The sequence below is a fragment of the Protopterus annectens genome, chromosome 4.part0 (assembly GCF_019279795.1).
Source record: "Protopterus annectens isolate FY-2018-M chromosome 4.part0, PAN1.0, whole genome shotgun sequence".
Lineage (NCBI taxonomy): Eukaryota > Metazoa > Chordata > Ceratodontiformes > Protopteridae > Protopterus > Protopterus annectens.
Window position 1 is genome coordinate 288,315,823 of NC_056733.1, and position 26,500 is coordinate 288,342,322.

Below are 26,500 nucleotides of genomic sequence, written 5' to 3' on the forward strand. Positions count from 1 at the left end.
AGTGCAAAGTAGATGCTGCATTTGCGGTTATGAGAGATGCAAATAGGTCACAGCAAGGTTGATCCAAGTGACGAATTATCTTCATCGCTACCTTGGGACTGAGAGATCACTCATGAAGCAGGAGAAAACATCTGCTCAGTTTATCCACGATCACGGTGGAATTCCCTGGAATGTGCATTGCTATCAGAAAGCAGCTAGATACTGTTGCCCATTGACACACTCTTCGGGATTCCTGACATAAAGGGCAAGATCTGGTTCCACCCTGTTTGCTGATGTACCAGATCACTGCCATGTTGTCTGACTGGATAGCAAGTGTCCCCAAAGGGAAGGTCAATTGAAATGCCTGCTTCGCTAGAAGCACGGACACAATTCAATGAAGTGGATATGCAAATTGGCCTCTGAAATGAGCAAGTGCCTTAGACGGTCTTTCCCTGAAAATGCCCCTCCACCCAATCAGGGATGCATCCATAGTCACTACAGCATTGGGCTGAGGGGGTTGAAAGGGCAACTCCATAACTCCTATCCTGACTTCATCCACCACATTAGATCCTGCATCCACCACATTAGATCCTGCTTGCATCAGTTGGTTATGTTGATTAGATAAGACATGAGATGTGTTAACAGAGACCAATGTGACTCCAGAAGCCATTGCAGAAATCTCGTGTGGAACCTTGCCAATGGGACTAAAGTAACTGTTGTTACAATACACCCTAAGACCAAGGTAACTGGGACTTTGTTGTGACAGAGTGTCACCTGAAGCTGTGATCTTAACCTCTGCAGCATGTGAAGAGGGTAGAGCAGCCATACAGGAGTTTGTGTTTAATGTCGCTCCAATGAATTCCATCTCCTAAGCGTGAGACAGCTTCGACTTTTCCTTGTTTACTGAGATGTCTAGGCAATCTGCAAGGTCTAGGATGGAGTCCAAAGCATGAAGCAGTAGATGCCTGGTGTGGCAGGTGAGGAACCAGTCGCCTAGATAGGGAAACACATGGAATCTCTGTAGCCTTAAAATGAGCTGCAACCACTGCCATGCATTTGAACACCCTGGGGGTTATGGTGAGACCAAAGGGCAGTGCACGAAATTGGTAGTGATTGGCTCCCAGCTGGAAGCAGAGGCATCTTCTGGAGTGTTTGCCCATCTTTATGTGGTAATACACATCCTGAAGATCTACAGAGCACATCCAATAGTCTTTCTCCAGAAACAGAAGAATAGACTGTACCATGACCATCCAGAATTTTGTCAAACAAACTTTAAGACACTGAGGTCTATAATTGCCCTCCAGTCTCCTGTCTTTTTTGGCACTAAAAAGAATCTGGAAAAAATCCGGATCCTATTTGGTCTGGTGGGACTGTTTGGATGACTCTTTTTTGAACCAGCTTTTGAATTTCTGGTGCTGCTACATCCCTCTGACTGGGTGGAACATCTGGGATTTGCCTTTCAGCCTTGGATAGAGACCAAAGGGGATATGGTAACCACTGATAATTATAGTCTGCACCCAGGAATCTGACATTATTGAGCATCAGGCTAAGTGCTGCAGAGAGAATTTCTCTTAACTGCCTCCAGAGGTAGGCAATCGGGCCGCCACTCAGGAGTGCTGGTAGGGTTGTCCAGAGAAGGTATCCCTGGAACCATGGTTACATGGGCCTCCTCTGCCACAGGAAAGGCATCTTCCAGATGAGTTCCTCACTCTTCCCCGGGGGAGAAACTCACCACATATGTCCTGAAAAGGCCCTTGGGACTTCCTTAACCACATCTTCCCACTCCTCTGATTCCTGGAGTAAGATTGTTGAGGAGTCAAAAAAACGCACGCCCACAGCATAAAGGTTCTTTCCATTCTTCTCACACCTGGCTAATGCGTCTCTGACTTTGGGGCCAAACAACGAGGTAGCATCAACAGGAGTGCTGACGAAGGAAGACTTAAAATGGTCCGCAAAAATCACACAAGCGCATCCAGGCGTGACGCCTAATGGCAACGCCTGTACCTGGTGCCCTGGCAGTCCCTTCAGCTGTGTGAGCAATAAGCCGCATAGTGGAGTTGGATATCTATTCTAGGGTAGCAAGCTGGGAGGCAACTTTATCGCATTCCTCATCAGATACTGCTCCTGCCAAGGTGCCTGACAGTTCATTGATCAGGTCCCTCTGAAGACTGGTAAAATGTGCCAACAAGTTCAATGACCATATGGCAAAAAAGTCATTGAAGCGCAGACCCGTTTCTCAAATCTGTCCATCGTCTGAGACACCCTATTTGCAGGATGGACAGTTGGACTCTTCTCTACAAGTTCCTTTTTCGTGGCAGCCGCCACCATCACAGCATCTAAACACTAAGTCTTTAGACCAGTGGGGCTGGTCCTCTGGTGCTGTGATAATTTTGTCCAGTCTCCGGGGAATTGGCTCTATAGTGTCTGAATTGAAGTGGCCTTCCAAGCATGCTGCACAATGAGCTTGACCAAATCATCGGCAGGTGGGGTCACCCAGGAAGTAGAAGGTTGGGCACGAAAAACCTGTAAGAAAACAGATTCCTCACAGAAAGGGTTGGTTGACTTCCAATCACCCTTCTGCTTCAAGATTTCTAGGATGTCTCCAAAGGAGACATCTTCAGTGGGCGACTATGGGGACCCTTCCCCTTCATCATAGTCTGTGTCCTCTGTGAAAGATTCTTCCAAGAATGCAAGTGCTTCCTCTTACATAAGGAGGACTCCGAAAAGAGGGTACCCTGCTGCAGGGTGTTTTGCTGCTCATGTGCCCGCTGTTCCAATGTAGGAGGTTGCGACAGCTGGGAGCCAGAGGATAAGTAGATGCGACACTCCAATGGTGATGGCACCAACTGCGAGCCTGCTGAGGCAAGAGCTCTTTCCATAACCTGGAAGGCAAGCCTACCTTATGAGGGATGGCAGCCTGGAACCGACAAATACAACCTCAGAACTGGGGTCACACAAAAAAAGTGAGGAGGCGTGGCTGTGACCACGCGAAAGCGCTTACCTTTACCCACTGTGTTTTAGATTAAAGAAGACTTTTTATACAATTACTACGTCTACTGACCTACTTATTGGATTATTGACTGTAATTCTGCTTGCCATATGCTTACATCGTGGTTGAGATCAGGTTTCTGTGTTTAGCATTAGAACTGGGGTCACACCCCGCTCCAACAAGCCCACCCCCAGAGCAGGAACCACGAGAGGACCTGGAACTGTCAAGGCACCCAGAACCATAGACGGCACCATGGAAAAGGTTGGCACCAGGCTAGGGATCACAAAGCCAATAGCCAAGTCACGGTCCTGAGGGTGGGTCGGCTCTGCCTGAGCAGAGGACCACAGAGATGGTTCTGGAGCCAAGGTGAGAGATTCACCATTGGCACCAAAAAAGTTGGTACCAGGACCGGTGGCAAAGTTGAGGACTCCAAGACCTGCAGAGATGTTGAAGGAGAAATACAGGCTAGAGTCCGTGGAGAGCAGACCTCAGCTCTGGATAGGAGGGAAGTCCTAGAAGGGGCTGGAAATCCTCTGGCCGCCAAGAGCTTGTCCACTAACCTGACTACAAACTCTGAAAGTCTCCTGGTGGAACGAATAGACATCCCAGAGGGAGATTCTGGACGTTCTTGGAAAGGACTTCATTACTGACCATAAAAGGGGTCAATAGATGGGGAATACTTAGTCCTGGACAGGGATTCGACCCTCTGCACTGGGGTCGGCTGACTAATTGTATGTGATGTAGGGGAGGTAACCGGAGTGGATAAAACTATTGTTGGTGCCGAAGAGGTCAGAGGTACCGATGAAGGGGTCGATACCGTGGTAAGTTTTGTCGGTTCCGGTAAAGTTGGCAGTGGCACCATGGATGGAGTTGTAGTTTTAGGCACCAAAGCAGTTGAAGTCAGTTTTGGTTGTTTAGGCTTCAGTTCTGAAGCAGAAACCTGGCCTTTGGTTGATTTAGGGTCATGAGCTTGAGGAGATGCTGGAACGGAGTGGCTCCTTTTCTTCGCTTCTTTCTTTGGAGACTTTGACATGTCTGCCTCACACAAAGCCTCTAAAAAGGGCATTTTAACAGCCCCCTGAGGATTAATTTGTTTCTGCGCTCTGCAATGGTCTGGGCACTAAACCCGGAGCCGACAATGTGGTTGGATTTCCAAATGTGGCACCCCCAAACAATATACGCGGGAAAGATGCCCATCCGAGTTGGGCATCTTCCTGCCACAACCTTAACATTGCTTAAAACCATTGGTGCCTTTTCTGCTTCTCTGCCATGTTAAAATAAGGTGAGCCAAAAACAGTCAGACACAGACACACACAGACACACAGACACAAAAAGATAGGGGAAAAGGCCAAAAAAGAAGATCTTTTTTTAACGTACCGACCAATAGTAATGGAGAGATACCCGAAAAGGATATAGGAGGGAAGAGAATACCAATGATGGTATTTCAGACTTACCAAAGGTAAAAGGGGAGGGAGGGGCCTATACCAATGATGGTAAGGAAGAAAGATATCAAACCGTAATAACGGGGAAAAATAGCACAAGCACACACAAATTTAGTAATTAAACTATTTGGAAAAGTTAACGAGAAAGTTTTAATAGGATATAAAGCTATAAAGAAGAAATGTATACATAAAAAATTAAGCACTTCGCTTGAGAGCATGGCTGATGCGTCCTAAAACTCTATGCGGCAAATCAAATCTTGGGGGGAGGCATTATGGGTAGCCTTAGCTCAAGAGTTTTCTGGCTGGAGCAAGCTTGTTACAACAGTCAAGAATGAAGATTAACATCAGATACAGATATATATATATATATATATATATATATATATATATATATATATATATAAATATAAAAATGTGCATTCCTTTATTTCTGACATTATCCATTTCACCATGACCTTCAGCATCCTAACTTTCAACCACAAAGCAGTCCGTTCCCTCAGTTCTATCCCATCTCAGCAGCTACTGTTTCTCCCAGATGCTTGTGCAGGACAGAGTTAATGCCAGGTAGAAAACATCTACCAGTAGTACCTGTCAATTTCTCCTGTACCCAAGGTTTGACTGGCAATTCTTTCTGGCTGTGAACCAATATGTTCATATGACATTATTAAGCTCATCACTGGAAAGCTACTGAGAAGCTTAGCCACCTTACCTTGCAGTGACAGAAGTAGAGTAATTCCCTTCTGGGCCTGATCTTTTCCACTAATGTGGTCATGAATTTGCTATTAGCCAGCTGTCAGAAATGGCTTTGAAGGTATTTAGGAAGGAACTCTGCTTAGTGTGCAGAGGGGAAATATTCCAAAGGTGGGGAAGGCAAAAGCATTGGATAAAAACACCAGGCATACAGACAAGTATCTTTCATAATGTGAAATAATCAAAGGTCCTTACCAGTCTGGATTAGATGCAGTGGATGAAGATGTAGAGGAATTTTATCCTGTCAGAGTCGCTTAAGTGGCTTAAAACCAGAGTGTTTTTTTTTTTACATATATTATACATGGTAGCCTTATAAAAAGGAGTGGAAAATGCTTTCACTCTCCAAGTACAAAACTAGTACACCCTTCCGTTTCACAGAGTTGTCCTGCAGATGGTTATCCTTTAGGAAAAACCACCATCCTCTTCAACCTTGATTGTATCTCTGAATTTCTAGTTTCTGTTGTAAGGATAAGGGCACTACAGTTTCCCCAATTTTCCTGCCTCCCACAGAAGGGGCACCACATTTTTCATATTTCCAAGAGTCAGGTACTTCATCATTCAGTGATCTGTTGAATATACTCATTCAGTGATCTGTTGAATATACTCATCAGTGGACTGCCAACACACCAATCAGATTCCATGAGAGCAGCCCATGTTGTCTCAGTGCTTGTATCCTCCATTAGAGAACTCAAGTCCCTCTTAGTCTCCCCCATCTCCATGTCATCTGTCTATTCTCTTAACGCTGCCCTGCCTCCTTTCAAACAGGGCACCCTCCCCTTCCTTTCCTTTGTAGAGAGTGAAGTACTCATTCACTCCGTTTTCCTCAGGTCTTCTACTATTTCCTTCCCATCTTTGCTCACCCTGGCCAAGTCAGTCCTTTTAAGTTATTTTACTAAGTGTGCCATTGTTAGCCCATTTCAGCCACAGCCCAGAAAATGAAAACAATGGTACAACTGACCAATACATTTAAAAAAAATAGAACAGTGGGAAAACTGGAAAACTGTGTAAAACATAAATAGTAACAGCTGTGGTAAGATGCACACTAGTTCAAAATGGAATAGGAACACTGCAAAATCCCTGAAAGATACAAAGAATGCATACATTACTAACCTACATACCATTTTAGTCAAGGAATGTGTTTATAGGGAATACAGTATTCAAATTTCAGTTTAAGAAAACTATTTACAATTTAAGAATTTACATTTCTGCTGTACTACTGGTGTTGCAGAAAACAGATGCAAAGTGTTCGTAAACAAGTTACATATTTACTGTATACAGACATTACAATTAGATACTTGCATTTGGTGGGGTTGAGAGTCTAGGGTTAGGTTTATATGTATTATTTTAGCTGTGGAGTAACTCTTAGCAGACCTATTAAAATAGGAGCATGTTGTTAGGAGAGCTAGTGGTTTCTTTCCAAATTCTTGCACAGAAATGGCTGTTCATAGTGTTGTTAGAGAGGGCATCCAAACATTTAGGCACAAAGGCTCAAAAAGTGTGGTCAGTGGTTGTTACTGGATTTCCTGCTCTCTGCAGCACTATGCATTATTGGTTTGTGAGCAGAACTGACAAAGTATGTTTCACTGTTTGCATCCCATACTGTTGTAGCTAAACTAAGTGTTGTATGTATCAGCATGAGGAGGTTGAAGTTCTCAGCTTAGTAGTCAGAATATATCTACAAGTTTTATGTGGTAAATGCGTGCAGAATAGTTAGAATGAGGGAGAACAGAATACAGGAAGGAAAGCAGAGATGGAGGGAGGGACAGGATGGGATGGGGTTACAGAAGGCTGTAGTGGAATTTGAAAAGAAATTAGGACTAATGGAAATTATGAGTGAAAGTGGAGACTAAAGAAAGAAGTGTCAAATTAGTAATTATGGCAAGGATGGTGACATGGGGGTCTCATCTGAGATGTCTTAAGTTATCAAATTACGTCTATGCTGAGGTGGCATTTGTAATGTGAATAAGAAGCTCTAAGTTCAGAATGGAAGTTTGGGAAAGGGGGTGCTAGAAGAGGGGAATGTTTGGTGAAATGGAGTTTATTTTGAACTGTATGCAAGTTGTAAAAAGAGATGAGGATCTTAAGTTGTATGGAGTGGATATTTCAGACATCCTTTTCCCTATAATCACCCAAAACTTACATATACGGACTCTTCATACCTTGGGAGTATAAAAGGGAATATTCCAAAAAAAACAGCAATCTCTGACTTAGTACATGCAAATCTGCACTGTTTACTATTCACTGTTAACTGTTACTATTCTAGGAACGATTCTTGAAACAGCACATGTTCACACAGTGTAGTTCTTTGCCTCACTACTAGCCATTTAGCTTTTGAAAGCATGGACCAGTGAGGTTTTTCATGGTGGCAGAGTTATGAACCTGCAAATGTTAATGGAGGTGGTTTGTACAGAGTGGTTAAAGTTCTTTCTTGAGAGGGAAGCAAGGAGGGTTACAGTATATTCAAGCTGTGGGAGGAAAAACTCCTTTTCCAATTGCTGCTTGAGAGTAAGTAGGAGATCTTGGGCAAAAAGAGGAGTTTGTTTACTTTTCATTTAGTTTGTTCCCTCTGCCCACTGACCATGAAGCCTCATTTGTGGCACACAGGCACATTTGTTCCCTGACAATGAGGCTAATCCCCAGATCCTATAGGATGAGAACCTGTGCAGAGCAGGAGGAGGGTCATCAGATGGGCAGATACTGAGGACACCATTCTAACTGGCATTCTGGAAATGAAGCCATTTTGTAGTAAGGCCCTAATCACTACCTTGGTGATGACATGCAGACCTATAAATCACTACAGGAAATGCCAACAATCCCGTAATGTCTGTGTATGTGCACTCCTTCACATGCGAGACAAGAGCTATCCTAAAAAACACAAGCAGATACAGTGTATAGCATTCATTAAGCAAGATCCTGAATTTAGTGTCCTGAGACTTCTGTCCCTTGTTACAACAACAGCAGCTATAGCAGCCCCTTCCCACCCCCACCCCCCACCGAGGAAGGTACTGACCATCCTCCCTGCCAGCAGCATCAGTCAGCGAGGCGCTAAGCAAATTTCAGTAGCTTGTGCAGTTAGTCGGGTTTCATCTCTCTCTGCCACCAGACTGACTAACTTTTGATTTAGTGATTTGCATGTGATACGGGAAGTTAAGGTTTGAGTTTAGACATACACACTTTTCAACAGGATCTTCATTCTTTTGAATAGACCAGTTATTTTAGTTAGTCAGTCAACATTTGTTTACCAGGAATGTCCAACTGGGACCCCATTGTCAGCAGAGGCCCAAGAAGAAAATCCCCACAATCTTTCAAAAATCAATTACAGATATTTTTAACAAAGTATCATGTTAAACTACAAAACGTAGGAGTGAAATGTTGTAATAAGAAAAAAACAGAACATATGTTTCACAGTAGAGTGAAATGAAAAGCAATAAAATGAGTGTTTGGCACTTGGATAATTTAGAGGTGCTCCAAGTCATATTTTTTGTAGTGTTAAGAATAACATTAAAGTTTAGGTCTTTCCACAGATAACTTTTCATAGCTGAAATAAGTCGGCTGCCATATTATTCTCTCCAAGATGTTAAGCTGTCCACTTGTTCATCATTTACCTTTACTTTTAGTGTGGATAGTGAAAAGTGTTCGCAATGACAGTGCAGTTTCATCTATGAGAGTCTGGCTAAATAGTTCTATTATAAGGTAGGATGGGGAGTATAAGCAAAACTGCCACTGTAGTTGGTGAATGATGAAAGTCCATCATCAGAACTGTAAAATTAAGAAACTTAAGTCGTAATGGGGGGGGGGGGGGGTGGGACAACAGTAGGAACCTAGAAAAAGTTTATAGCATCCCATAACTTAACAGTGGTAATGAAACACTAGAGGTTGGCGATTATGGTTCCTTTGCATACAGGTTGGTCTTGAAAGGGACAAGATTCCATGTGTCTGATTTCAAGGAAGGTCACGAAAAGATTGCGTGTACCAGGCTACAGGACTTCAGGATGCTGATCTGGCAAAAGGTAGACTGAATGATCTCGTCTAAAAGAAGTCATGCTGTCACCAATGACTTGGTTGAAGGAAATCCTTCAGCTAAGCCTTTGATAGCAGGTCTCAATGAAGGGTTGTATGAAAATTAAAAGGTATAAGGGGGTGGCCCCAACACAGTCAGGGGCGTGTTCAGAAAGAGGGAGTGGTTATCACAAAGACATCACTGTCAAAACAGAAAATGTCAGTAAAGCAACACAGGTTTGATTTCAGTACTAGGACCGACTACACCTATTTTTTATTTTATTTATATTTATTTATTCTTTGTTGTCCAGGCCTTTTTTCAGGAGAGACCAACGTTTGATATTTATACTATCACAGGAAATTTGGACAGGGCACTAGGGAACTTCCCCTACTTTTTGTAGGATGTGGGAGCTTTTACATCCACCTTTGCTACTATAAACTCGAGTAGATATAGTGTTGCGGTTTAACATCTCATCTAAAAGATGGCACACTCAAGAGTTCAGCATCCCCCCATGCTACACTGCAGTATCAACAATCAATCTGCTTGGTGTGGGAAATAGAACCCACAATCTTTTGCACCAAAGGCAAGTGTGCTACTTACTACACAGAAATGGCACAATATCTGCTTCACATAGCATTCTGGTATTTCAAAGCAAGATTAAATGACATGGAAGTGGGGAATTCTGGGAAAATGTGTCAGTTAGGATTTAAATAAAAAAAAAAAATACACACACACACACACACACACACACACACACACACACACACACACAGGATACAAAAAGTGCACACACCCCTGTTTAAATGCCAGGTTTTTGTGATATAGGCCACAATAAATAATTTCAAAACGTTTCCCACCTTTAATGGGACCTATAGCCTGTACAATTCAATTGAAAAGCAAACAAATCGGTTAGGGAGATAAAATATAAAAAATAAAAATATATACAATAACCTGGTTGCATAAGTGTGCACACCCTTAAACCAATACTTTGTTGAAGCATCTTTTGATTTAATTACAGCATTCGGTCTCCTTGGGTAGGAGTCTCAGCATGGCACATCTTGACTTGGCAATATTTGCCCACTCTTCCTTGCAAAAGCTTATTGTATGTCTTTTATTTTTTATATTTTTTCTCCTAACAGATTTGTTTGTTTTTCAATTGAACTGTACAGGTTATTGGTCACATTAAAGGTTGGAAAAGTTTTGAAATGATTTATTGTGGTCTCATTTTTTTTATATCACAAAAACCTGGCATTTTAACAGGGGTGTGTACACTTTTTAGATCCACTGTATGTATATGTGCATTTATTATAACGTCAACCATTCAGAATGTCCACAACCTCTTCATCAACATGTGTCGAACAGCCACATTATAGCTTTCCAAGGGGGGGGGGGGGGGAATCGGCAGGCCAAATACGCACAACACAATACAACAAACACTATAAAGTGGGGGGCTATACCCCACACCCCCCAATGTGGGGGGTTGTGCCCTCCACACCCACCAGACTAAATATACCAACTCAGAGATCACACTACAGTGGGGAAAAGGGCGGATGTAAGACAATGGCCAACCGATTTCGCTGACGTGGACATTCGACAAGTGTCGATGAAGAGGTTGTCGACACACACACACACACACATACAGTTATGTACTGTGAATTGGGTAAGATGTAGGAAAGCTAGTCTCACCTTGAGCAAGAGAAAGTATGCAAGAGTAATCCCCCCCTAGACTGAAACACTACAAAATATAAAAAGGTAGTGGTGAAGGGCAGTAACATGCCAGGAACGGGGCACAAAGACTAAATTCCAGAGACCATGGGATCATCCTTCAAAAGGTACAAATTACAAGGTAAAGACATTGTCACACCCTGAAAAGTTATTTTTGTGAGGACACACAAAAATAAACTAGGGTCACAAGATGTGCAAAATTAGACAAGTACAGAAGGAACTGAGTTACAAGCGAAGATGGGAGAATTACACAACAAATGAAGCAGGTATGTGAGTGGATGAAACTAAAGAGGAAAACCACAAGGAAGTGAAATGAAGTTGGGCAGCAGATGAAAGGGCCAGAGCTCAACTAAATATTTCAAGATTATTATTTCACACAGAGTGAGGTACGGCCTTGTGTAACGTACTGCTTCAGACACTGGTACAGTGTAAGCCACCAGCGAGTTTCAAAGTTGAGTGAGGAAAGCATGTGGAAGGTGGCATTATAGGTGTCAGGAAAGGCTAGCTACAACAAAAATAGACTGATCATAGGTGGTCTCTATATATCTTCATAAAATACAATATGATAAATGGAAAAATCATTTTTCTTCATTACACCAAAAAGCACTGTTTGTCATTTTCTTAAAATTATCACAGGTGAATGGCCTTACTTTCTAAAGCACTGGCCTGCAACCCATTCTGTAAAGCCCTCTTATCTTGAGAGTGCTTGCCTGCCAATGAAACAGGTAAATGGACTTCAAAAGTATGATCTCAAACTGCTTGTTTAGTGGAGTCACCTAGTGTGACCCACCTCCAACTACGGTACTTAGATTTTGCTTGCTTACCAAGCTCATTTTACAAAACTAGCAGCTAGTGAAAAAGAAGAATGCTTAGCTTAAAGTGCCTGCTATTCTGCCTCTGTACTGCAGTCACCAATATCACACCTGGTCCTAGCTCTCAACCTCTTACCATGAAAATTCTGAGCAAAGCCAAAAATAATAGGTGCACAAAGACACAAAGACCCAAAATCAGGGACAGATTTTAAAAGTTGTTAGAATGACAGATTTTACATTAGCATGCATTTTCTACATGATATAGAGTCTGAAACTCAATGGGACTTAAATTATCAATAATCTGCCAAACAAATCGCAAGTTTTAAAGACAGGCCAAAAATATGAAGAAAAATTCTTAACATCCTGCAAAATTCTGGACAGTTGAGAGGTGTCGTCAGCTGTGGCTGAAAAAGGACTGTCCTCTATTCAAACACCTGTATGTGAAGCCTGAGAAACGCTCCTGATTATGAGCAGACTATGTATAAAATCAAATAGAAGAAATCACATCATTCTTCAAGGTGAATATGCTGAGAATTCATAATCTTCTGTTATTTCATTCACCTGCACAGTATATGCTCACCAATTCTGAGAGACTGAGACAATCTGATCTGCTGCAACACCAAAGCACAAAGACAGCATGCAGCACATGGGCATGAAATGTGCAATTGGCTCTACCATACTGCAGTATGCAGCAGACGTCTTAGAAGTGTGAGCAGAAGCATACACATAAGTAATGGGGGGGGGGGGAGGCACACAGCAGGTCCTTGAAAGCATATTGTAGCAGAAGTCCCCACACCTGTTGGATAACTACCATGAAAGCTGGTGGGGTGATGGTCTCCCTATAAGTGGCTCCTGCCTTAAGGGCATACATGGGCTTATGTGACTGTGGAAAGGCCGATGGTTGGCAGGCAGTGGGAGATAAAGAAAAAAGAAAAAAAAAAAAAAAAGGAATGCGTTTCTAAGCTATGCAACTTACCGGCTGAGTAACTGCCGCTTCCACCACTCCAGCTGCATAAGCCTGTAGACTATCATTGTACTTGTCACTGGTTGTTACCTCCAGGAAAGACCACCTGCAAAGAAGCAACACATTACAGACAGCAAATATGGTGTTATATATCTGTGTATGGTTGCCTTGTAAAGTCACTACAAATGAAATACATTTGTATAAATATCATATAAATATCAGTAAGGATAAGAGCAAACAAAAATTTCAGAAACAAAACAGCACCATTAACTCCTAACAAGATGCTCCTGAAATAGGTTTTCCAATAAGTCTGCAACCACCAAGATAGTATGGTTTTCAAAAGGCAAAGGAAACAGTCCCCAGTGTACCAGACTCATAAGGAATATTCCATGTAGGATGCACAGAAACATCTCATGCTCACGAACTGTAAAACATGTTTATAGTCTATAATCAGTTGATTTAAAGCTGCAGTCTAAATTATTCAACAACCTGATATCTTAATGTGTACCATCATACTTTGCTAAAGTTTACCAACAAGAGTGTCATCACCAGTAAACGGAGCACAGTATCCAAATTCTACAAATGGCTTACCACCCACTTTCTCAAGCGTTTGAACATAAGTTTTGCCCCATCAAGAGATGGGGCTATTTGACCACTATATGAAAAGTACACCAGGTGCAATTTGCTTTACAATCTGTTAGACAATTCATGACATTTAACTGCATTACAACTCAAGAACTGAAAATAAAGAATAAAGTTAGTACACTGTGAGATGTTTCAAGAACCCTAAACAATCTCCGCTTTTGTCCAGTCTTTAGCCAGTAGTATGAGTAAATTCTCCAAGACAGACTTTCATGCTAAATTGCAAAGTTTTTGAAACTGCAAAAAAGCTACCTATACTTCAACAATGCAGAATATTGTGAAACACATACTCCTTTGGGGGGATTAGGCAGGGTCTTGTAGACCAAGAATGCATGGACTGAAACCAGTGAAGCTAGCTGAAGGACCTCTGCAATCAAGACTTCAGTCACAGCCTGCAGGAACACTGCTGGAAATATTTTTATCTAGTGGACAGTATGCACGTGCAAGTTTCATAGATGAAGTAGTAGATAAGCTTTCAATATCACAAGGTATGTGTGCCTACAACACATTTCTCCACATGTTGAGAACAGGTACCCTAAGGACTCTGACCAAGAAATTAGTAATTAAACAGATGACATTCCTGGAAAAATGCCAGGAAAATGAATACCATGTGGCTTTAGAGACAGACTTCTATACAATTTTAAAACTGCAAGATGTGAGGATTTTATTAAGCTATACAGGTAAATTACATTTAAGAAGAAAGCGTGAGGGCACCTCATAGAAAGGCTAAGTCAGATCTGAAAGCAAATACTGAAAAATTCTAGAGAAAGCAATACAGTTAAAGAAGAGAATGCCATTAAGAACAGAACACTGAATAATAAAAAATATGATTTTTACCATCCTCTTCTAAGAGCTGACCCCGCCAACTTACAAACTGAGAAGATGTGATGGTGGTATTCTGAAGACTGAACAAGGAATACAAAAACTGTACTTGGAAACTACTCTTAAGACTACCACAGCTATGGTAGCTATCTTGAACAACAAGCTAGAACAACAAAGGCACAAGCATGTTTTCCAAGCATGTAAAGGCTCAAATTCCTAAAGGTTAATTCTCCCACAGACGGCCACCAGCACAGTGTCCTGCAATAACAGCATTCCAGTCTAACCTGACCATTTACATGAAACGCTCACTCCTGGACGCGAGCAAAAATACATCATGCAGGTATGACCCTACCTAAACACAGGGAATTTCTTTAATGCTGTACTGCACAGGAGGATGATGAGTAAATTAAAAAGGTACAGCTGTCAGGCCTCATTAGAGCATTTAAGTTTATATGCATTGGGTGGGGGAGGGTTTGCAAGCTATTAAAGCTTGCAGAGGTGGCCCTGAGGAAAGAGGAGAGGATAAAAGTCACCACTGGCCTTCATCTAGCAATGCAACATGAACAGAAGTGGTGACACACCAGCAAGATAAAGTATTGCATAGGGCAGCAGGTTCCAGAGGCTTAGCTAACCCTGCCTCTGTAAAGTGTCCTAATAAGTATACTTGCATCTGAAGTACTTGTCGGATCCCAAAGAGCATATGCATGAAAAGGGAGTATGGTAATGATCGCACAAAAGCTAAAGTTGCCTTTGTAGTGTACAGGGCACTAAGGCCATACACAAAGTACATGGTTCAATTCTGGTAACCATGAAGAAAAACATCAAGTTGGCAGAAAAAGCATGGAGTTACCAAAATGCTGAAAGGACTGTAACTGCAGAGTGAGAAAACATTTATACAGCTAGACATGTGCATCACAAAAGGGGAAGGAGGCATGTATGCTGACATATCACATAATCAAGGAGCAAAGGGGATCAATGTAAGGAATGAATGAAAGGGGAAGACATAAAAGATAGGACACAGGACATTTTTCCACCTGGAAGATAAAAGGCTGACTTAATGAAACACAATTAAATCAGAGAGGCCAGTGAGGCCCAGGAACACACTGACACCCACACTGGTACAGTGTACTTTAAAGGGTTTCAAGGAAACAGATGAGAAAAGGCTTGAGATGGGCTGAGTAATTTTAATAGGGGAGTCGTGCCTGGACAGGCAAAGTACATTTATGTAAATAAAGTTACCATAACAGTAGATATTTGAATGATCATAGCTGCAGCAGCATAAGCTATATGGGTTACATATGGGTTACATATCCTGCATAGGATTTAGCAGCCAGCCAGCTTCCAAAGCTTCAGGGCACCTTCGACACACCCAAACCATTAGTCAACTCGAGCTGAGAGGTCTAAAAAGACAGGTTTGGGTGAGAAGCCCTTCAAAGCTTTTGTGTCAACTGAGAACATGAGACTAAGCCTTGAGAGAACAATACTAGGAACAATAAAAATTCAAAATGTCCACACCCTGGCATAAAACACACACCAAAAAACAAGGAGGATGGAAGGAGGGAGCAGCTACTACAGCAGTGACCATTTGAACATCTACCATTATGGAAAGCTCAACTTACACAACTGTACTATGTTCATCCTGTTGATCACTGCAGTAGCATCTCCTTTCACCTCCCAGTTGTTCTAAGCTATGTGGGTAGATTACCAAAGCTTATAACAATTAAATCAGAGAGGCAGAATGAAGGATGTCTGTAGAGTGAGATTGTGCTGTAAAGCTATATCCCATGATAACATGGTTTGTCCGCATGGGAGGTTAAGACTCGGCTCCCCCTTGATTTTTTTTTTTTTTACTGATTGATTTTGATTGACTGACATCTGATTACTGGGAAAGTCCAACTAGGTAGGAGCCCATTTTCCACTAAGGCCTGGAGAGAAACGCTCCAAGATATTACAAAACATTAAGAATAATTTTACCATGTTTAAAAATTTTTTTTTTTGTAAGACAGTTTAATTAATTACACCCAATTAGACATATGAACATTACTTAATACATACAAATTAGTTTTAACATAATACAAGTAATTAGAGAAAAACAAACGTACTACAGCTGGAATAGTGATTTGAAACAGATTTGCAATCAGTAACAATTATAATTATATTAGGTACACTATATACAGGAGATAATCCCAAGGCACAGATGACTGTCTGGATCAACAGTGCTATTGGCTGAGAGGCAGTAAAAAACAGACTATTAGTAGAGAGAGAGGACACATTAGAGATAGAAGTAGAGGAGTGTAGGCAGAAAGGAACATAGAGTTAAGTTGGGTTATTGCATAGGCAAGACCAAGACTTGTGAAAGGTAGCCTTGAGAGACATTTTAAGAGAGTTAGGGCTTGAGATTGAACACTAGGTAGTAATTTATTCCAGGCATTTGCCACGAGTAGCTGTACAGGAGTTTACCAATACTTTTTGTTGGGCACATATACTTGCAGCAGATTCTGCTGAGAGCTACGGAGGGCATGGTTGGGAGTGTAGGCTTGCATGAGGCAAGAGAGGGGGGCAGAAGGAGGGTTGATGCAAGACAGAATGAATTCAAGAGGAGCTGGATAGCAGAATTTGATGATGAAATTGCAGGTGTTTCAGTGTTATGCAGTGATGACAGCAGTAGGGGTGGCTGAAGGCAAACCTTGCAATTTTGTTACAGGTGCACTCCAATTTAGACACAAGGTTGGATTGTTGGTGTTTAAGAATAGTTTGTCAGAGAGAGCCTAGAAGCATTAGTGTGGAATTTTTTTATGCCTATATAACAGGTCTAACTTTTGACAAGTCTTTCTGCTACACTGCTGAATATGGAGATTGAACTTAAGCAAGTTTTATGTGACGTTCAGCAGGGATGACAGTGTTGTTTAGGGAGGAGATAGTAAAGTTGGCTTTATGGTGTTGGAGAGATTTGGGGAGGAATAGAAGTTTTTTTTTTTTTTTTTTTTTTTTTTTAATGACTAAAGTAGAAGTAGAAGTTGGTTGGAAGTTGCCCATTTTTCGATTGAGTGTAGGGTGTCTTGAGTAAGGGTGTGAAGATGGGAGATATTGTCGGAGCAGATGATGATTGTGGAATCATCAGCATATTGTGTAACTGAAGAGAGTGGAGAGTGGGGGTCATTTATAAAGATATTGAATAGTAGGGGTCAAAAGATGGAGCCTTGGGGTACCCCTGTTAGTACAGGTAAGAAGCAAGAAAAGCAAGACTGCCATTTAATTCCTTGGAATCTATTGGAGAGGTAGCTGGAGAACCCGAAAAGTGCAGAGTTGGAGATATTGAAGGTGGTTAATTTGGATAGAAGCAGTCTGTGGGGAAACGTGTTGAAGGCTTTGGAGAGATCCAGAAACAGAAAGGAGACTAACTTATTGTTGTCATGACAGTTTGCGATCGTGTTAGTGAAGAATGACAGAGCAGTAGCTGTACTGTGTTTTGGGAAAAAGCCATGTTGTGTTGGGGTAAGGAGATCGTACCGGAGAATGTAATCAAGGAGCTGCTTATGTATGCATTTTTCAAGAATTTTTGACAGGGGAGAAAGAATGGCAGTTGGCCTGAAATTTGAGGGGTTAGTTGAGGTACCACCTTTGTGCAAGGGTATGACATTTTTTTTCCAGATGTCAGGTACGTTTTCCTTGACATGTAGTATGGGGATGGGCTAAGTGATAAGAGTTTGCAGCTATTTTTAGGAATTGAAGCATAAGATTATCGACTGAAGGAGAACAGGGTATAAGTTTGCTAAGAAGTAATCCGAAGCAAGTAGCAGGACCAGGTTTATATGAAAAGAAGCTTGTTTGAATAGATGGAGGGGTGGGGTGGGGTATGTAATTATATCAGTTTTGGATATATTATGGATAGAGTCGATGAAAAAGGAATTTAGTAAGGAAGCAGTGTCAGTGGAAGAGCTACTGGGGCATGGGGTGGGTGATGAGGGGCTACCAGGATGTAACAGATTATTTACAGCTTGCCAGAACTTTGGGGGTTGGAGTGGGAGTTGCTTAGTGGTGTTTGAAAGAGGTTTTGCTCATCAAGGGTGACCTTTTTTTGGTTCAATTACAAAGCTCTCTATAGGTTTGAAGAACTGTGGGAGTGTTAGTTTGTTTCCATTTTTCCATGCACAGTCTCTCTTGTTCATAAAAGGTTTGAGTGGCTTTAGTAAGCCAAGGAGCAGAGAGACTTTTGATTCATATTTTCCTGACTGTGGCCAAGGAGTTAAGTATGTCTAGAAAGATTTTGTTAAATGTCATGACTACATCCTGCAGGGGGAGGTTATAGAGGAAGGACCAATTAGTTGAAGACAGCAAGTGGTTGAAGGTGTCTGTGTTAAAATTAGGGAGCTTACTGCAATCTTTGTATTGCTGGTATTTGAATAACTGAGAAGAGTGTCCGAGTATGAAAGTGGGACGATGGTCACTGAGGGTGTCAGGTACAGTGAAGGGGTTGTGAAAGAGGTTAGGGTTGGAGGTGAGAACCCAATCTAGAGTGGAGCCCGAGTTGGAGTGTTTACCTAGACGAATAGGGGTAATGTAATCATTAACCGGGAGAAGCCACAAAGGTTTATAGAGGCATTAGGAGAAAGTGTGTCTATGGAGCGCCAGTCAGTACTGACATCACCCAAGATTACCGTTTCATAAGAGATAGTCAGAGATCCAGGAAAGAAGAAGCTCCAGAATAGGGATGTTTTTACCTGGGGAGGTAAACTGAAGCAATTGCTAGTTTATTGTGATTGTTCAGTTTGCAATTAACAATGAGTATTTCAGCAGGGTGTAAGTTTGGAGGAGAAATGGATAGCGGGTAGAGGGAGAGCGGATTAGAGTAGAGTAAAGAAGAGCAACACCTCGGCCTTTTTTGTCTAGTCTGTCTTGCCAAAAGATGTTATAGCCTGCGGGAAGAAATTCAGAGTTGGATATATGAAGTTTTAGCCAGGCCTCAGATATGGTTAGAATATCTGGAGGTGTGTAGGGAGATCCAGGCATGAAAAGGGGAGATTTTGTTTGTGGTACTCTGGATGTTCATAGACAGAATAGACGGGTTTTTAAATGGATGTATATTTGTGAGTCTGAGTAGTAGTACTGGGGGAGGAGATGGCAGTGTGAAGAGTAAGTACAGAGAGAGGAGTTATGATCGGGTCCAGGGTGGGGGATGAAAGTCACCTGACAATAGTAGGTTTAGTAAGAATAATTTGAGAAAAGTGTAGTGGTTGTAATGGAGGTAGGTTTTAGGTTTAGTTTCAAGGGGGAGTGAGGATAGAGACAATATCTTATTTTATGCAAGATGTAGCTGGGAAGATGAATATGTGAAGGGGAAACAAAGGAATAGGTGGGAGGGTGATTGGTTTGAGAGTGGGTAAAAGTGGGTGGGGAGAAACTAGATTTCAGAGCATTGATAAGAGGTTGCAATGGAGGTGAGACAAAGAAAGTGATAACGATAAGTAGGAAGCTGTGAGAATATTGTGGGCTTGGGGGAGACAGTGTGGCAGGCAAGAGAAATAGACGGTTTGTAGAAAGAGTAGTCAAAGTGGTGATGATGTACAACTATGTAGAGGTCCTAGTAGGATAGGTAGGAGGAAGTGACTGCTGAATGGAAGGTTTAGAGTGGAAGTTGGGCGGGGAAAGGAGGTGTGGTCAGTGGGGAAAGAATATTAATGTAGTGCAAGTGGGAGTTGGCAGGAATGCGGGTAGGGTAGGGGAGTGGAGTGAGCCTGAGTGCAGTAAGGGTGAATGGAGCTGGTTGCACCCAGGTGGAATCTAAGTGCCAAAAAACAAACAATCAGCAAGCTAAATTATTTGAATTATTGATTTCTTTTATGTTTGGATTTTAAATGGGATACTAAGCTAGGGGAAAGCCCTGAAACAAGTTTCCACGGAGAGAAAGAAGTTAATGGTCAGGGTAACCCAAGGGGCTTTACACAGATGTTGAGAGTGAAAAACAGTAGGATTAACAATTAGCACCTGGACTGACAGTGGAAGGATAACTGCTGATTAAACAGAATTGCAAATAGCCAGTAAAAAGGGGCAGAGTGTATTTAGTTGAAGGACAGGGGGTGGGAAAGTTAACAGATAGCATAGGCACTGGGGAAAAAAAGGCTAGGCGTTATGCAGAGAGGCCACTGGGTGCTACTAGTTGGGAACAGTGGAACTGAAGCAGGGAAATTATCTAATAAAAGGGCAAGGCACATGATCACAGTGTGGTGATGTATGGGTAGCTGGCACACTTATATGAGTTATAGCAAGTTACACTGTAAAAATGTACATTAACAAGTGGCTCAGTTTTACAGCATACTTGGGGGACTCCTTACAAGCAGAAATCCTTGTTGAGCTTACCAGAAGGTTCCTGCGTACCTCAAGGGGTGTTGAGATTAGGACAAGGGTCATGGCGAGGTGTGTATTACCTAGGAAAAGGATGATAGAAGGGAGAGGTTATCACTGGAGATACAGGATAGAGGAAATAAATTTATAGATGAGCAGTATGTAGAAGGAGGTCTAAGTAAAGAAGAAATTGAGGACAAGGGACAGTTGGAGGTAATGTATGAAGGTGGAAGGAAGGAAGGCGGGATAGACAGATTAGAGCAGTAAGAGAGGGTGAGGGGGAAGTGATTAGTAGAGACTGTGGAGATGATGAGATAAGTATGGATAGCAGAAAGAGAGAAAGATGTAGGACAGTTATGCACTAAAAAACAATCTATTAAACAGTCAATAAGCAGTTGTAGACAACTTGTTTGTGCAACTTAATATTGAGACCCCATTAAAGGCAATATGCAAGAATATAGTGGGACAAAGTTAAACATTGAATAGCTATAACACTGCAGCATAACAGATACAACAATGACTGGGTTAGCTTATTTCATGTTAACACACTTGTATTTCGACCATAACACTGGTGCGGTAATGTTTCCTATACACTATGTCGTCCAGGTAAACGAGTAAATGCAGAACAATTTAAACCGTAATTACTGGCGTGCATTTGAAACCTCCATGCATTGCTTGAGGAACTGCTGCTGGTGAGTGACAATTAGCCTAGGGACGTTTCATATAAATAACAACCAAAACAAAGAGTAAACTCTTGACATGGGGATGCAACAGCTCAAAATAACATCGAGGAGAAAAGTAACAGCAGAACCAGGCACACGATTTAGGAGAACGATTAATTAGCCTCCTGTTTAAGCAATCAATGCCTGATATACACAGTAATAATAGCTCTTATTTGCAGTGAAAGCAAATGTTGTGTTGCAGTTCAATATTGTGGCACAGAACAGAAATAAAACTTATAAAAATCACCTTCAGAAGAAGAGGCAAAAATATGGAATTCCCAAAAACAGTCTAGTCACACAGAGAAGTTTAAAGAGAAATTAAAGGCAAGTTAGTATAATACAAACAGGAATTGCAATATGAAGTGAGAAAAAACAGGTTTACGGTATATTTAGAGAGAAAGCCACTGGAGAGAAATTGATAGAAGGAAATGAGTAAAGAAGGGAGAGTAAGGGAGGTGTAAGGTATGAACAGGTATTTGTTCCCATTTAGAATGGTTTAGAAGGATGGTAGGGAAGGTACGGACCTGATGGACACAGGTAAGGAGTTCCAGGCCTTAGCAACATGGTAGGACTACAGGCAATGTCTAGCAGATTTCATAGGTTTGTGAACAATGCAGACAGTTCCACAATGATGTGGTACATAAATCACATCAAGAGGCCTTGGGGAACAAAGGTGATTTCAGAGAGTTTAGTGCCTTGATAAGACCAAACCATCTTTTATACTTATACACTTATATCCATCTTTGTTGTCCCTGACACCTTGCATTTTTATTCCTCTTGAGACCACTACTTAAGCAAAATCTGAAGTTTCTGTGCTGACAAACTGCTTTGGAGCTGAAGGAGAGAAGGAGAGACCTAGATTCAGGGATATTTAATTTCTCCACCAACATATTTCTCTTCTGACAAATCCCATAGCTAAAAAGATGCTGTGAGTTTATGCTAGGACCAAATAAACTTCAGATACTATTGTGTCGTTTACTTGGGGAGTCTTGTCAGAGGTATTGTAAGAACCACAGATGCCATGAGACCTAGACTCTTGAGGTATGCCATCACAGTGACTAAGGTCTGCGAGTGTACAACTCCTAGAACAGATCCATGCTTAGATCTTCTTCCTGTAGAAGAAAAGATATTTGTACTGAGCTATCTAGCAGACACCACAGAACACAATCCTACATCATGGTGTTAAAAAGGGATTTTAAATATTCACTTGGAATTCCAGCTTGTCTAGGAGACCTCTCACTGAGACTTCTGACATTTTGAAAAAACCTATGATAAAGTCATCTAATTATAAAAATAATGCAGACACCCTGTAGCCTGCAATGGGCTAAAACAGGAACTTGACACTGCGAACACTCTTGAAACGGTGTTAGCCCAAAGGCAGAGAACTGATGACGTTTTGTGTGTTTGTATCACATTAAGAAAAGCCTGAAGTCTGCATGAACAAGAATGTGATCAGCATCTTTTAAATCTAAGGTTACCAAAAAACTGGAAAAAGGAGTAACAGGTTGTGAAGTGAAAGCATTCTGAACTTGGGATCTACCACATAATGGTTTGGGAAAGAAAAGTCCAGAATTGGTTTCCATGCATTCTCTCTCTCTGACACCAAAACCATTCTTGAAGAAAAACATTTTTCAAATTAAAAAAAAGAGGAACCGATTCTATTACCACCACCCACTACCACCACCACCACCACCACCACCACCCTCCCCCAAGATAGCATGTGCTGTAGGACAGGAGGGAACAGAGGGGTTTGTTCTGGGGGATGTGGAATAATTCCCTGGAAGGGAGGACATTCTTCCCACTGCCATCTGTAGCCCTGTAAAATCAGTCCCAGAACTCATATGTCTGAAGCAGTTTGTTTTCAGAGAGAAATGGAGATTCAGACATTCTGGAAGGAATAAAAGGACTTCCAGAGTCAAAAGGGGGGGGGGGCCCTTTTATAGTCATTCTGCCTTGACTGTCCATTATTTTAGGGGGAGGGGGGTTCCTGCTTTCTTTTTGGAATTTTGTTGCCATTGTTTTTTAAACATTTGTTTACTTTGTTTCTTTCCAAAGTTGGCCAAGAAATTAGAAAATCCCTTGGAAAATTTGGAGGAGAAGGGTATGAAAAATCTGAGAGATTCCCTGCATCAGCTTACCCCTCTCACCACATTGCAGCACAGGATCCAAAAACTAAATCTCTATTGAAAGGAGATCCAAAATCTCTACTGAAAGGAGAATTTAAAATCTAATTGCTGCATCTTCTGGGAGGTTCTGAGAAGGTAGCCAAGCAAACCTTCTCAACACAATAGCACCAGCAGCCATGCACATAGCACCAGCAGCCCTGCACATAACATATACAAAGTAATACATACTTTAAACAATGACTTCAGAAACTGAAGAAACTAAACACAAAGCAGATTTTTCCTCACAAGACAGAACTGCAAATAAAGCATTCCTCATACTTTCACAATTAGTCAGAACAGTAGGATAGCTAGGGTGGGGCAAAGGGGACAACTGTCCCAGGCACAAAGTGTTAGGGGATACGATGGTCATCGAATCCTGATCACTCTTTAGTACGTAGCAGCTTTTAAAAGTCTGTATTGTACTTGTAGTCAAACCAAAGCACTGCCAAGCTCCCTGTGTGGTCTAAACAATAACAACTGCTTGCAACATTTGCAGCAAGCAGTTTGCTGCAGTTTAAAACAAAAAAAAAAAATTATTTATTTATTGACTGACTGCACTAAAACCAGAGAGCTTACCATTGGCTCCTGCATTTTTGAAGCCTCAGGTACCTAACTGCAAACCGTTTTCTTTTTTTTTTTTTTTTTTTTAATTGCCCTTCAGCTGAGAAGGGGCAGGGGTGGGGCACAGAAACAGGACCTAGTTGGCTCCTGCATTTCAGGAGCACCAACCACTAGCTAGTGGACCTATTTATTTTTTTCACTCCTCCATTGATGAGCTGGGGCAGGTGAGTGGGTGTGTACTGGTTCATGTTCCAGTACAAGCAGCGGATGTTTTATATAAAAGACTACACCAAAGGGATCTGGGGAAAAAGATGAGGTATTAGAGGAAAATACAGTTGTGTACACTCACCGTAAATGTAGATGTTAGAGTGTATTCACTGTTGCAGTCATCACCTGTGGGTTATCTCTGCTGTGGTAGCCCTCGGCCGGCCCGAATACCAGAGTCAATGTTCTTCTACGTCGGCTGCTGTCGCTTGCTGCCCAACGTCAGGACGTCAGTGCTATAAAGGAAGGCAGACGACGCCATTACATCAGTTTTTCTTGCCCTAACCAGTCAGAGGCCCAAGCAAATATGGCAAAGTGGTCCTGATGGCAAAAAGCCACAGTTAGAAATGTATGTCTCCCTAAAGAAAGAAGATAAAAGGGGGAAGGAGGGTGGGAAACCAGGACTGCAACAGTGAATACACAAACATCTACATTTAAGGTAAGTGCACACAACTGTACTATGTTCGTGTTTCACTGTTGCAGTCATCACCTATGGGAAAATTCCCAAAGCTGAGGAGAGGGTTGGTGGGATTAGTAAGAGACCTAGGAATGGGTCGGCATGCCCTGCAGAACTGCAGATGCAAACCCTGCCCTAGCCTTAGAAAACAGAGATCGGTGGTAATGCTTGGTAACGGTATGGACAGAAGTCCAAGTGGCAGCTTCCAGGATGTCCCGAGTGAAAACTCCTCTGAGGAATGCTGTGGAAGTGGAAGCTGCCCTAGTGGAATGGGTTTGAATAGACTTAGGGAGGGGTTTCCCATGCAGTCTGTAGCGATATCCATTTGGAAATGGTTTGTTTGGAAATGGGCTTCCCCTCTGTCCCTAGGGCAAAGCTGACAAGTAGTCTGTCTGTTTTTTTGGAAGGGTTAGTATGGTCCAGATAGTATATGAGCTGTCTGTGTATGTCTAGTGAGTGCAGAATTCTTTCCCCCTTGTTTTCAGAGTTAGGAAAGAAGGTGGATAAATGTATGGCCTGGTTGAGAGTAACATTAGATACCACCTTGGGCAGAAAGGAGGGATTAGTCCTCAAGGATTCCCTGTCTGCATGGAAGTTGATGAAGGGCTCAATGGCCATCAGTGCCTGAAGTTCTGAAACCCTTCTGGCTGAGGTGATAGCTAGGATAAAAGCAGTCTTCCAGCAGTGGTATCTTAGTTCTGCTGAAGCAGCAGAGGGCTACCATAGCAGGGATAACCCACAGGTGATGACTGCAACAGTGAAACATGAAGAACATCCAGCTTTAGCCACAGCAGAGTCACCCACATGACTGAGGCAAATTGCTAGCCTGCTATGACGTGTTTCCCCCAAAGGGAACTTACCTGCCCAACAATGGAACACCACAGGCCTACCATCAATCCTCAAAAGCCCACAAAGGAGAACTCTGTTTGGTGGGAGAAAACCTCTGCAAGGCTTGACACCCAAACCTGCTTTTTAGTCAGCTCAGCTCAAATTGTCTAATGCATTGGGGGTGTGGAAGGTGCCCTGAAGCTTTGGAAGATGGCCGGCTGTTAAATCCTATGCAGAATACAACAAATACAGCCAAGACTACTGCAGCAGTGATAAATATGAAGAACATCAAGTGGTGTGTGACAATTTTCTTTGTGCACCTGTACCACAAAGCTTCTTTGCAAACATTAAGCACAGCCTATGCAGTGATAAATTCCAGTTTCAGCAACTCCATCTGGAAAATGTCTAAGACTAGACTATCCAGAATCCCCCTAATCCTATAAACCAGTCAACTCACAATGCATATTTACTGAAAGATAACTCAAAAAAAATTCTTATAAATGAAATACAACAGGACCCCCAAACCCATGGTTACTGTACTACTTTTACAACCATCTTCGGACACCCTCTATTCCACCCAGGTGTACACCATATTAATTTCATCTGCTAGTAACATACTGAAAAGCAGCCTTAAGGCACTATATGACAATGAACTCTGGACCCAATTCTCAGCAAACAGTTAACTTTTACAAGCAGCGCATAACAAAAAGCACATATTAATGAAAAACATTCCAAGTGATACTTTACCCATTATTCTAATTCAATTTCGCACAAGAACACTCAACCTGCTAGCCCTATTATGCTTTGAAAACTTTATACCAAGTTTCACTTTTCACCACCAACTAAGGAAACATTTCTCTGCCTCCTAAGAAGTGGAACATAACCTCTCTTCCTCTGCGGAATAAAACCTTATCAATATGAACATGAAGTCGCATACAGCTTTCTTAACATCCACTGAAAAAGGTCCGAACACCCCAAGGTGCACCAATGACACAAAGTACAGAGGTAGCACCACTAAGGAATATAAACCAATACT

The 26,500-nt window shown here is 41.9% G+C and overlaps 1 protein-coding gene across 1 annotated transcript in view; it reads right to left on the bottom strand.

The window, feature by feature from the left end:
• PLBD2 (phospholipase B domain containing 2) overlaps positions 1-26,500 on the bottom strand; it is a 634,614-nt gene that overhangs the window by 504,918 nt on the left and 103,196 nt on the right. Inside the window, exon 2 of the mRNA XM_044068270.1 lies at positions 12,674-12,767. Coding sequence (XP_043924205.1) covers positions 12,674-12,767 — 94 coding nt within the window. The remainder of the gene's footprint in view (positions 1-12,673; positions 12,768-26,500) is intronic.